This window comes from Lepisma saccharinum, chromosome 3 (assembly GCF_977018435.1).
Source record: "Lepisma saccharinum chromosome 3, izLepSacc3.1, whole genome shotgun sequence".
NCBI lineage: Eukaryota > Metazoa > Arthropoda > Insecta > Zygentoma > Lepismatidae > Lepisma > Lepisma saccharinum.
Genome location: NC_139231.1, coordinates 104032906 through 104046673, shown reverse-complemented (window position 1 = coordinate 104046673; position 13768 = coordinate 104032906). Strand labels below are relative to the sequence as shown.

Below are 13768 nucleotides of genomic sequence, written 5' to 3'. Positions count from 1 at the left end.
TGCGGAATACAAGTTAGGAACCTACAGGTCTAGGTATTTGTAACAGTTCTGTGCCGCAGTCAGCTTATTTTCCATTATAGTAATAACAGTAGTCATATTGTGAAAATGTCCGGGCAGTGACGCGAAGAATTTTCTGCAGTGAATGACGTTTTACAACATAACAGAAAATTTTACAAACTTAAGTTTCGATTTGATTTCGCTCTCGCTTTCGAAGGGTCTACTCAAGACTTTGTTTCTACACTGTCATCAATCACCCACCTTCAGATCGCTGCTGTGCTCGGAGAGAAGATTTTTTTTCATGGATAATGGCAGCAAGGAGAGAGAAAAGAATACGAGGACGAAGGAGCTGGAAAGAAGCGTTTGTATTCATTCTTTGATAGATGCTCTGCGTTCGAACGTTTGCTTCCCCAAATCAACATATTTGGCTGCGGACAAAGAACTGAGGAGAGAAGGAGAGAAGGTCGCCCTGCGTGTGGCTTCCGAGAGGCAAATCAACACGAACAAAGGATTTCAACCGACGGATTCATTGTCAATCAAAAGAAGCCAGAGAAAAGTTTTTCTTTTATTTCCTCTCTTTGAATCGAAGAGGCGAGAAGGCAATTTGTACTACTGAGTAAATAGTTCAGAAATGTAATTTTGTTGTTGTTAACTTATATTTTTTCCTGTTGTTAAGTTAAATTAGATAGTGGAGATAACACGCAATGAGATGTAAAGTTAAGAAAATGAAAGGTTTACTCTGTCTACCTCTGGAGCAAGGCCGGGCATAGTCATAGGGGAAATCGAGTGGGCAAAGCAGTACACGCTGCTGCGAAGGCTGGTAACGACAGTCGCTTTCCCCCTCCACGCAGTCCCGTTCCCTCTCACGTGTTCATTGGTGGAGCACTCTCGCGTCACTACTTGCGCAGAGACTTGTTTTCGTTCACTTGCTCCAGAGATTGATGGAACTGAGTATAGGTGTAGTGCAGGTGTATCCCGGTGTCAGGCTGGTGAAAGGAAATTACATTCAACCAAGCAGACGATAAGCGATGTTCAAGTTCAGAAGATTCAACAAATGCCTGTATGCTGCTTTAAACGCCCATTTCATTAGTTAGCGTGCACCAGCTGACCATAAAGTACACTGGTCCAGAACGTAGTGCAAACGGTGCAGACACCAAATACACAACTTGACACCAAATCAACGAAGTAGACGAGTCGGTGTTGCACCGTATAACCAACTAGAGTGCGCGACAAATCTCCTGCATATGGCCTTGAAAGCCTGAACAGCACCAGCGAATCACAGACGTGCGGCGTTGCCAGCTTTGCCTAGTTCCGTGCTCTCCGTGACAAGGCGTTTCGCTCAAACACGCTGTCTCTTTTCCGTGTAAGACATGGCACCGCTGCAGTGCGCTGCTATTGGCTATCGCCATATGCAGGAGATTTGACGCGCACTCTAGACGCGTGAGTACAGAGTGAGTCAAAAAGAGCAACGAACTAGACTGGGCTATTGAAAGGGTGCTCCGTGGCCAAATTACGATTATCTCAGCATTCACCTGGCGATAATTGACGAAACTACAGAAAGAAACTAAGTCAGAATAGCAGGCAGAGTCCCTTAATGGGACATTTAACATCAATAAAGATGTACACAAGATTTTTAGAAAAACAATAGGGAGGCTAATGTACAATTGAGTAACTATTGCGGAAATAATTCTAAAACAAAGTAAATGTAAATGAAATCACTTCTAAACAAATATAAAAATCCAATCGACTCTACTATTGCGATTTTTCATTTTCCTAGAGACCTCAGAAAAAAAAAATTGTAACGTACAGAACAGAGAAACTGCTATTGGGCTAACAACATTCATATCCTGCAAGCCTTGAGATTATGCTAAAGTTCTAATGCTACGGACTGGATAAGTTTGACGAAAAGGGCAAAACATTTGCAATACGGTTTAACGAGGTCCTGGCGGCCTACTTCTAGACCGAGCTGCGTCTGTACAGCGCAAGACGTTGCACATTTATCTGTAATAAAATTTCCAGAACACTGCGAAACGTGCAAATTATTCTAATTGTGGGGGAGCTGAGTGACCAGCGTTATAAGTATTGGTTACAATATGTTGCGTTAGATATGGACAACGAGGAGACTAAATAATGTTCATATTTTCCTTACCTTGTTGTAGACACGAACATAACATTGAGAAAGGCCGCCAGAAGCCAACTTGACAATTCCATGTCATCACCGTGGAGTGTGTGGTCTGGTATTCTGGAAAACAAAGGACAACACTTTAATGAGAACATTATCCTCACTTGCCACCAAGGAATTGGTTTACGGAAATCTCTTAACCACACTTACATAACAAGAGTTAGATTTGAAAAGGTATGTTTATGTCAAATGAATTCTTAGTTAGAAGCCATTTTCAAGAGTTGGAAACAACGTGCAAACACAAATAAAAATAAAATTACTTATTTGCAATGTAACAAATTTAGAGTTTCCACGTGGCTAAAAGAGCGTCTTGGGTTAGATTCAGGGTGGGAGTTCCCTGCGTTCCTCTATGCTTTCCCTCTACTGACAAATATATTCTTGGATTGCTGAGAAAAGCGATATAATACCTAGAATGATGTACCCTTTGCGAAACATAGTGCCACGTCCATTTTCACAAATAAAACTCTCCCTTTCCAGCACCTCTAATGACATCAACGAAACGAAAGAGACGTGGGAACGCCTGTCACAGCCTAATTTGAAGAATAAGAAACAAACCAACTTTCCCTCTTTTCTTTCGAGTATTTTTATCCTCTTCGTAGAACGTTAGAAATTCCTGAAAGGAATTCTATGTTCAATCATTTCAGAGTTACGAGAGAACTTTTTATCACAGGTACACAGGAGAATAGAAATCCCAAGAGAACTGTCATAAGAATTTCTGGTGAGGCAACAAGCAAGAAGCAAGGAGCTCTATAAAGTTTGTACTTTTATTTTTGTTATTTAATGTTGCTTTCTAGCCACTTTTGGCTGACGTGAAGAAGAGAATGATTGTTGATTAGTTGAAATTGATGAAGGGACGCTTACAAAGAACGAGCCGGGACTCGAACCGGGGATCTTCGCTGGATACTTAACGAGCTCAGCCAAGGAGCCTGTAAAAATAGATATAAATGATCAACCACACAAAACTGAATAAACGTGAAAACAAAATACCGTATAGGAATAACAAGTAATAGCGAGTGGAATTATCACAAAATAGGACAAGAGTGAACAATAAAATGATAAGCGCCATGATTCAGCCGCAATTTTCCCTATCTTGTGTAAACGTAAATATATCCTCAGTGTATTGCAACAGAATATGATGGCACATAGGGGGTATATGGAAGTAGGGTCCAACACATTCCCGACCTCGGCTATAGTGCAGGTAATGTGATCAACACCAAGCTCCGGTCGTGTTTGTTCCCAGAGTTGCTCCCAGGTACCCATCCATTACAGACTGAATAAGTCCAAGAGTTTTCTAGGAAATGCAGATATTTTTTTGACGAAAATTAACACCTCAGATTACCAACCCCGAATGAATGAACGCGACTCTCCTCTGTGGCAGTCATACGACCTACCGAGTACATTTCACAGTCCGGGAATATATTGCAAGTTACTATAAACGTCTCGCAACAAAACGCATTATGCACCATTTGTCCTAGCTTTAACTGGGCTCAAGAGTTTGAATATCTGACGTGAAAAGATACGCATTTAAATAGCTCTAAAATTTGCTCATGTTCTCGGAATTGCAAACCTACTTGTCAAAGACCAACCTCCTTACTTTTTACAATTCCACCTGTGCAAAATTTATTTGCGTTTCAGAACACAGCGAAACATTCAACTTCGGTCCAGATTTCTGATTGCAACAGTTTCCACGATATAAAAGATCGTGACGAGTAGCAGACTTTGCCAGATGAACCTTATTTTCCAGACAACCCTCGAAACTTTTCCGTGGCCAAGGTGAAACGAGGGAGAATTTGTACATTAACATTCCTGAAGAGAGATTCGAAATCTGGAGGAGGAGAAGGTAATTTTCTTCTCGCGTTTCGAACTTGTTTCCTGCACTTGTCGCCAGGATGTAAAGAAGAGTTTAATTTCCAATCGAAGCTTGTTAGCCAAAGCCAGATTCCTCCTGCTCGACGAACAGTCCTTGTAAACTGATACACCGATTAACCCCTGCCCGGCGTGTCAACAGGAGCCAGGGTTCTTGCAAGGGGATTGAAATCGAAATGTCAGCTCAACATGGCGAGAAATTAGATTGCAGTCAACAAGTCAGGAGAGGAATGGCTTCATCAGGGGCAAAAGTGTGCAGAAGGAAACCCAATTCCAGAAGTCTCAACTTTCGGTGGAGAATTCAAAATGGTATTTACATTCTCGTTGGAATATTCAACAAAAGTCCTATCAAAATAAGGTGAAGTTTCGCTCGATCATTGGCGTGTGAATATTGTGCATATAGATTTTTTTCGAAAAAATATATCTAGCATATGTTACCCGTTAGCGTACTTGTGTCAGAAAGATGGTTAATAGGTCAGCAAAATGTACCATACTGACTCTGTGGCCTAGTACATTCAGTGTTGGACTCACAACCCCACCACAGAAAGTTCCGTGTTCAGTTTCCATTTCGGTTATTTCAAGTCGCTTTCATACCTCTTGGGATAATCACGGCGATGATGCTGAAGTGACAAAACAGTGACAGGATAAATACAACGACACATACATGCCACAACAAGGTTCAAACCTGAGACTTCTGGCTTCGCAGCGGGTTACGCTGACCACTCCACTGCGGCAGTTCGGTGTTCGAGTCCCGATCTGGGCAATGTGTTATCCTTTGGCAGTGTTCTTTCATCAATTCCATCTAATTATCATTCATTCTCATCTTCGCGATTAGTCTTAAGAGGCAGGAAAGCAACGTAAAACAAGAAATATACATAAAATGTACCGTGAGGATTTCAAGTGTGTCTGATATTAATGGATTGTGACCAGCAAAGTGTTTCTAAGCCCACTTAATGCACATATAGGCTAATCGGATCTGAACCTACAGTTTAGAGTGGAATCCGAATCTCTATGCGTCTCCAAATCCGGAATCACTTCATTACAAGACGTCGTTAACACTACGCCATTGGAGAGCGTCCCCCCCCCCCACCACCAACAAACAGCAAGGAATCATAGTGTTGATTTTTCTCACGAATCTATGTCTATTATTTTGGACATATACACGGGATGGACAAAAATATGGAAACACCTGCAGAAATGCACATTACCTTTATTAATATAGAGTAGGACCACCGGAACCCCTTCATTACAAGACGTCGTTAACACTACGCCATTGGAGAGCGTCCCCCCCCCCACCACCAACAAACAGCAAGGAATCATAGTGTTGATTTTTCTCACGAATCTATGTCTATTATTTTGGACATATACACGGGATGGACAAAAATATGGAAACACCTGCAGAAATGCACATTACCTTTATTAATATAGAGTAGGACCACCATTGGCACGCAGAACGGCCTGCATTCGACGTGGAATGGACAAATACAGGTCGCGTATGGTTGTCAAAGGGATGTTGTACCATTCTTCCTCCAAAGCAGCTGCAAGTTGTTGTAGAGACGATGGTGGTGGGTAGAGGGCTCGCACCTTTGTCTCCAAAACCGACCACAGGGGCTCAATAATATTGAGGTCTGGTGATTGTGGAGGCCATGGCAGATGTGACACTTCATCTTCGTGCTCATCAAACCAGTCCTGGACGATGTGAGCTGTAAGAACAGGGGCTCTGTCATCTTGAAACACGGCATCACCATCTGGAAACAAAGTTTGCACCATGGGATGCAGCTGGTCACTCAAAATGGTTACGTAGTCCCTGGCAGTAACATGTCCATGCAAGGTGATGATGGGTCCGGCAGAATACCGGATATGGCTGCCCAAATCATCACTGAACCACCGCCATGCTTCACTCTCGGTAACAGACAGTCTGTTTCGTACGCTTGTGCTGGCGTTCTCGGCCAGCAGTTGGAAACAATGTAAAGGATGACTCATCCGACCAGATTACAGTCTTCCACTGCTCCATTGTCCAGTTTTTATGGGCGTTTCACCACTGTTTCCGTCTAGCAGCATGGTCAACAGTCACGAGTGGTTTGGGAATTGCAGATCTGCCATGAATACCCTGCTTGTGGAGTTCTCTTCTGACTGTTTTGACGCTAACAGGGTTTGTAAGCACTGTATTCAGCTCAGCAGTGACTTTTGGAGCCGTGGTGGTCTTCTGCTTGGTCACAATCCTACCCAATGTGCGTCTGTCTCTGTCACGCAAAACACACTTGCGTCCACGCTGGTGCTTCGATGATGCGGTTTTTCCGGAAGTCTCGTAGGCAGTCATGATCTTCGAGACTGTGTCTCTAGATACACCAAACATTTCCGCTATTTTCGTCACGGAAGCTCCCTCCATACGCGCACCCACAATTTGCCCTCTTTGAAACTCTTGTCAGCTCAGACATGATTCACGATAACCTGCACGGACCGGTCGCTGAACTGTAACTCACGTTGGCCAGGGTGTATACCTCGCAGGAAGTGCCAGTGACCACAGCGCCACCTACCATTCAGACGGAAATCGTGTTTGAAATGTCTACCTGTTTTACAAGGGTCATTCAAGGTTGACCGGGATTTTCGTACTACTACGCAAGGGGTCCCGGGTACGAATCCCGGTTAGGAGATGGATGTTTGTGTTGTTCAGGGGATACTACCGCATAGGGGTATGCGTATTAAAAAAGAAATAAAAGTGGTAAAGGAATGACACTGTATGCCAGAGAGCCGGGTTCGAGTCCTTGTCGAGCCTACATTTTTCGCTGAAAATTCATCAAAGTGATAGATGTTTAGGGAAAGGAAGCAAGCCAAAAGCAGCTTCTGTTTAAATAGTGGACTGAAGTCTGATCTTGAGATCAAGGTCAGGGTATTTTTAAGTCAATTTAAATCTGAATAATTGTAAAGAATAATAATAAAAATGTTAAATGAGTTTTTATGACTGAAGGACAAGATATGAAATCTTACTCGGCCCCTCCAGCGTTCCAAGTGAAAATTTGTAGCTTGCGGGTTGGGCTTTCCACTTTTTTGGGAAAGGTGGGGGAATGAATCGTGGAGAAATTATCCTGATGGAGAGATGCTTGAGGATTGTCTCAGCTGGGGGACAGCATCCTCATAACCTCCACACTTTTGCACTGCTGCCCCTCATGAGAAAAAATCCTGCGGGCAAACCGTGAAACTGAGAGAAATTGCATTCGTACCCCTGAATTTCCCTGAGAAGTCCTGGCACAGTGACGCATTTGAGAATTGGTTCGCAGGAACCGGTTGCCTGGCGACGATCAAATGAAAATGCATGCGTGGGTGCGACGACGCATTAATCAACTGTTGGTAGCGATACCCAACTGCTAGGACGACTGTTTCCGGAAGAAACAAACTTAAATGATTGCGAGAGAACCTGTAGGGCAAAGTCAAAATATGTCATCTAGTATCATTTAACATAATTACAACTGGCAGTAATGTTGGTTCGCTGACAGAGCAATTGTCTATCGATTTCGTAGTTTATGATTCTGGGTTCAAGTCTTTCATCTGGATGGCATGTCTTTGCGTGGGTTCCTTTATCAATTTTATATAATCACAATTCATTCTCCGTTTTCGTTATTTTGTGTCACTCATCTATATCTTGTGTTAGTCGCGTTGATGAGAATGAATGATGTAAGGAGTGACCTTGGTAATGCACCCAAAAATCAACCTCATTCCCCATCACACCCCCACAACTGCTTCTTGCAGGCCAACGAGGCTCTGGCGGCTGGATCCATGGTCAGGATAATCCTCTGCGGGATCGTCTTGTCCTGTTCTTGTCCTTGTGTATACTGAGTGTCCTTTTACAGCCGCAGATTTTAACTATGGTATGGAGATTTTACCCTCGGAGCATAGTTTTAGTTTTCGATAAGGAGTTTAAACTTTAGAAATTGAGTGAGAAAGTTTCTGTACATATATTTTATTTTATTGTTATGGAATGAATGAATAATGAATGATTATATTAGTTTTAAAAATTGAGTTCGGCAAGTTCTTAACATACATTTTTTATTTACTTGCTAGTGTCCTGTTCTCAATTTCGTTTTAATTTAATTAAGGGGCTTCTTCTTGTATTGTGTGACGGGAAAAATAGCCTGTGCGATGATTTGCCGATAATATAAAATTAAATTAAATCAAGAATCAATTGTGAACAGGTGAAATGTAAGATGGGCAAGCATGGTGACAAGCTGTGAAACTTATCCCGATGGCTTCACAGAGCCATGGCATCTGGCTTCATTCATTGCTGTTGTCGTGATTATCCTCAAGAGGCAGAAATGCAATGTAAAATAATAAAAACTATACAAAAATATAAACTGGTAATCATGGAGACCTCGAATCAAATCGCATCCAGCGCAATTTCCGTGCTGAGAAAACACAGGTCTGAAGAACTCATTAATGCTGGCCAAAAGGTTGCCGTTCTAGTCCCAAGAATGAACAAACCTTCTACCGGGACAATTGGTACGAACCTCAATCTCCAAATTCAGTTTCACTTTGGGCTCTTGAACAAGCTTGAAAAACTTGAATGATCCTCCAGGCATGTCGCATAATTTATGTTCCTTGTCGCAAAGAATCCATCGAATCTATGACGACAAACTTCTCGTCAGTCGACCGTTCCTCGAGCACGATAACGAAGCACTCGCGTGACAATTAAAATCTGAGGAGATGATCATTTTTCGGTGCAACCGCAGCGGAGATTTTCCTTCGTGCAACTCAACAGCCCCACCTGAGGAGGCTTAATGAAGCTGTAATTGAGGCTTCCTCCACGGACGATGCGGCTTCACTTCCACGGCTCAAATGATCAGGCACCACGGGACAAAACACCTAGTCAGGATTTATAACACGGCGTTGTAACGTTGTTACCCATTAAACTGATTCGTAGAGCACATCTTTTACCCGTCGTCTTGCTTGGCAACTGTTTGATTGCAGGCAAGATAGATTATAACTCTCGTACGTAATTACAGCAGTGTTTTGTCTCTTTTTAGCCCCTCAGCAAACATCTCTCTTTTCGCTGTCTCTTGAGTTTAAGTTCGTTCTGTAATGAATTTATTGTGATCTACGAGCTAATTACATCTTGCGAAAATTAATATAGAATTACAATCATTGATATCAGAAAGGAGTTTAAGCCGTGTGCTTTATTTCCTGGAATTGAGTATGTCCAAGATTTTGGTAAAGTGGATGGATGATTAATTTGTTTATGAATAGAATACAATAGGACCCCGGGTTCGGGTTCGATACCCGGTGGAGGCACATAGTGGTTCGGATCCCACTTTAAAATGTAGGTCCAGTCCCGATTAGGCTTACTGTGTTGAGTTGGTGTTTTAATTCAATTTTATGCAAAGAACAAATCGAATACAATAGAATGGGTCTTTATATAAGCAGACTCGTTTCGTTCTCAAGGGTCGTTCTTATAACAAACGCTTGTCACAGATATAGAGAATCAATCATAAAGAAGGGAAAATAATGATCTTAATACACAAGGAATATTTATACAATAAAGAGATTGTGCAATGATAAAATAATGCATTGAATTGAGTAGTACTTAAAATGTGAATAAAATGTATGTAATAACTAACTATTAGTATAGGTCTTTTCTACTGTTACGGCGGCAGGTCCTCATGCTGGCAAGGGAAGTCGGGAGCGGGAAATGCGCCGCAGACCAACCAGACAACAGCGGTGTACCTCGTTCTACAGGCTGGTGCGTTTCATATCGCGCTGGATTGGTGTCTTCCCCGCTCCCCACTTCCCTTGCCAGCTTGTGGAGCGCCCGCCGTAAGAACTGAAAATACCTATAGTGCCATAGGTTACAGGATGTAGTGCAGATACAATTATTAAGATTCATGTCAATTTATGTTGATGATGGGACAATATTAAGTTCTTTTTTTTCTTCAAACTAGTATGTTTTACTATTCCATACTTTCAAATATTCAAGGCATTATGTTTTAGGATACAAGAAAAAATCTCTTGGGCCTCCCGCTGGCGCAATGGTAGGGACGTCACCTTGTAATCAAGAGATCCCGGGTTCGATACCCGGTGGAGGCACAAGTGGTTCGGATCCCACTTTAAATTGTAGGTCCAGTCCCGATTAGCCTTGCTGTGAATAAAGTGGACTTAAAACACCAAATCAACAAGAACAACAAGAAAAAATCTCAAGGATAAATACAACCTTCAAGTCCATTTTACTGTAACGACAGTTGACCAGAAAAATTCTCAGTAGAAAAGAGGCTTTTGTGACGGACAGACTGACTGAGCAAGCAATGAAGGACATGAAATTATAGTTGAGATTATCAGCATGTGCTCTGACCTTGCAGCGGAGTGTTTAACACGGCGCGGTACGACACCAGGGGATTCAGGTTCGAATCCCAGCCTGGGCATGGGTGTTATTTTTGAGCGTCCCTTCATAAATTTTATCATATCATCACTCATCGTCGCGATTAGCCAAAATTTGAAGAAAAGCTACTCCAAATAACAAAAATCAAATCAAATCAAGTGTTAATAGATTCATACAGAGTACATTGAAATTCGACTCGAGGGACAAGGAAGTAGTCTCAATTCTGTCAAGAAAATAGAGAAAAATAACGTTTAATATTTTCGAATCGAGCATTGTAAAGAATAATCACATCGGTACTTGTTTTAGGTGGAAAATCTAGTGCTAATGCTAGAACTAATGGGATTCAGAGTAGCAAACTGTATAATTTTGTAACTGAGCAATTATGGAAGATAGATAGCCAATTATATGGAATTGAGTTTTGTCATTAGGCGAAAATTACTTTGATTGTTCTCTTGTGACACAATTCACGCCTGCATTCACTCGATTAAGTGCACCAGGAGCTGCTGATGTTGGCATCGCCTTTATTTGTGTGCTTGCTGCAACGTCAGCTTGGCTGCAAAATTTTCTTTTCCTCTGGAACAATCCACTCTCCCGCTATGCTGTTCAAATCAGACAGGGAATATTTCACGATACTCAATTTTTACATTCTTTTCCTGCGAGCCTTAAATTGCTTCAATTCATTTCATAAATCGTGGTCTTATTTTTTGGCAAGTGCGTCTGCCTGACAACGAAAGATGTCGATTCAACAATTATCAAATCCACTCAGTAGGAAAGAAATGTTTATGAAGAAACTGAATGTTTTCGTAGTATTTAAGTAATATTTTCATAATATTTGTGAATACAACCACAAATATTTCAGATACATGTACAGTAGGATTCGTCAAATGTAGCTCATAAAACAACTGTTATTCGAATGTGTAGATGTGTTAGTTTTTAAAATCCGAGATAATAAGTATAGTGAATTATAGAGGTTATAAAGAGACTATATTTCTGTTCTCCATATAAAAACATAGCAATGTTAGAGATAACACCCCGTCACAGAGGCCGACACCACTGAGCTACCGAGCCGGCCTAGCTTAATCTGATTTTTCGCTGCCGCCGTTTTACCTCGGTAGCTCAATAGTAGAGCAATGGCACGGTACAACAGTCTCCTGGTCGAGCCTGCATTTTTCGCTGAAAATTCTACGTAGTGTGCCTAATTTAATTATCTATCACTTTGTTTATGAACAGTTCTTTGCTCTTTTGTAGATATTTTTTCAAGATGCAGGGACAGCTTATTCTGCTGTCTTTCACGACACTCTTTATCAATGTTTCCACGCTACAAGTTCACCATTCGAAATATGCGAGTTTTCCCAGATATCTCAGTGGGGACTAGTGTCTCCTGTGTGGGCGCCCTTGGCTGGTTTATCTCCTCTCAAGAATAAACACTTACGCCCTTCAAGACTTTCGATATTACAGTAATTATGTTTTGAGACGATCAGGGTCGTCCAGACATAAAGTTTGCTGATGTGAGGCCTGTAGTTGCGTGCCACTGCAAAACAATTACAGGAGGAGATACAAAGTCACTGTCAGATCTTAACAATGTTGCAATAACATCACGAATTCTCACGATATTTTTATTTTTGTTTTGATCATTTCTTTCCGTAAAACGTTAATCTGCGAAATGCCGTAAGCGATGTACAATACGGCATTTGGTAAACGTAATGGACCTTCATTGTAGGGCATGGTTGAATTCAGCGAAGTGTCCACTATCTTCCCGCGTGCATTCCTGGCAATCGCTTACGCCAAAACACGCAACATATCCTGGAGTCATGCAATGCGCAACACACACGTCCGTTCCATGCGGACGACACGTCAAGGAGAAGAAAAAGGCGTTATCAAGTTTCAAAATGCATGTAAAATGAGCATTAATATTCCGGCCTAGGGCACAGGTTGTTAGCGTCCGCATTACCCTTGAGGGCCATGAATAGAGCTAAAGTTGCGGAAAGGACAAAGTACATACAACCGTGAAAGAACTGGAAATACATACCAGTCAAATACCGTATTAACGGTATTTGACAGCGTATTAGCAGAGGATAGCATTTAAGCTTTATTATTGGTTTGTTTTTTTGTCATACTTGCTACTTTTCGTTTGCGTCAAATGATAGGTCTGTATTAAGTTGAGATCTGATATTGCTGTAAAGGCCCGTTTTTTGTTTTCGTGATCAAATTCGTACGCTTTCAGTACAGAAGTTTGTTTCATAATACTACAATCATTATATGTCAATTGTATAGTGTTTTGTCTGTTAATGTCTATTTCAATTCAAGAGTGTTCAGCAAAAGGAACATAAGTCACAAATTGCGATTTTCTGTTGCTTTACTGAACCAATTAAAGAAAATACTATAAGTACAGGGTGATTAAAAAAATGATAACATTATATGGGAAATAGAAAATGTACTACTCACCGTCTATGTTTACTTCTTTGAATTATATTCAACAAATAGATTATCACACACTAAACATACTGTATAACACACTAAACAAGAATAAATTTGTGTCATTGCAGCAAAGTTTCGTCCTTTAAGCAAATATTCGATTTTCCCTTATAGTGTTAACATTTTCTTGAATCATCCTGTATTAATATACTAGTAATTTTATGTTGGACATGTGTAAATATTCTAAACAGTAATGATCCAAAACGAATATCAGGTCTGTAACTTTCCTTTTAAGATAATAAACATAAAATTGCATTCTTTGACTTAAGTGTTTTTTCATGAACAGTCTAGAATTATTAGTGCTTAAAATATGTAAGACGAGGTTGTTTCGAGGTTCCAACTGCAAAAAGGTTGTTTTGTGCCTTTTGGTTTAGGTTCCTTCGCAGGCGGATTCAAAAATCAAGGAAGATGGTCCCCTCCCCCACCTCTTGACTAGAGCTTACAATGAATCTTCGAAAAAGGCAAGGGTAAAGATCGCTCGCTCCTGGAGTCATCTCTAACGGGCGTAGTACGTGACAAGTAGCAAAAAAAACACATCCTCCCGCGCATCGAGAAACCGCCAGTCTGTCACTGGTTGTTTGTCTTACAGGAGCACCTGTGACCGAGCTTATTACACACGATTGTTTCTTTGTAAAGGAGCTGTCATCCAATGAATTTAATGATCATGTGTAATTATGTTGTAATCAAGGGGTCTCGGATTGGATGCCCGGTGGAGCCGCATGGCACAGTGATTCGGACCCTACCTCAAACTGTAGGTACAGTCTCGATTAGCCTTTATGTGCATAAAGTGAACTTAAAAACAACAATTCAATCAATATTCGTGACTATCTAAATATGGAAGAAAAGCGACTCAAAGTAAGACAATGCAAATATGGATTGTTCTC

At 41.2% G+C, this 13768-nt stretch overlaps 1 protein-coding gene across 1 annotated transcript in view; it reads right to left on the bottom strand.

Annotated features, from left to right (window-relative positions):
- The window catches only part of Grd (gamma-aminobutyric acid type A receptor subunit Grd), a 161522-nt gene that overhangs the window by 101805 nt on the left and 45949 nt on the right, over positions 1–13768 (bottom strand). The window contains exon 2 of the mRNA XM_083119073.1: positions 2147–2239. Coding sequence (XP_082975199.1) covers positions 2147–2208 — 62 coding nt within the window. The 5' untranslated portion in view covers positions 2209–2239. The remainder of the gene's footprint in view (positions 1–2146; positions 2240–13768) is intronic.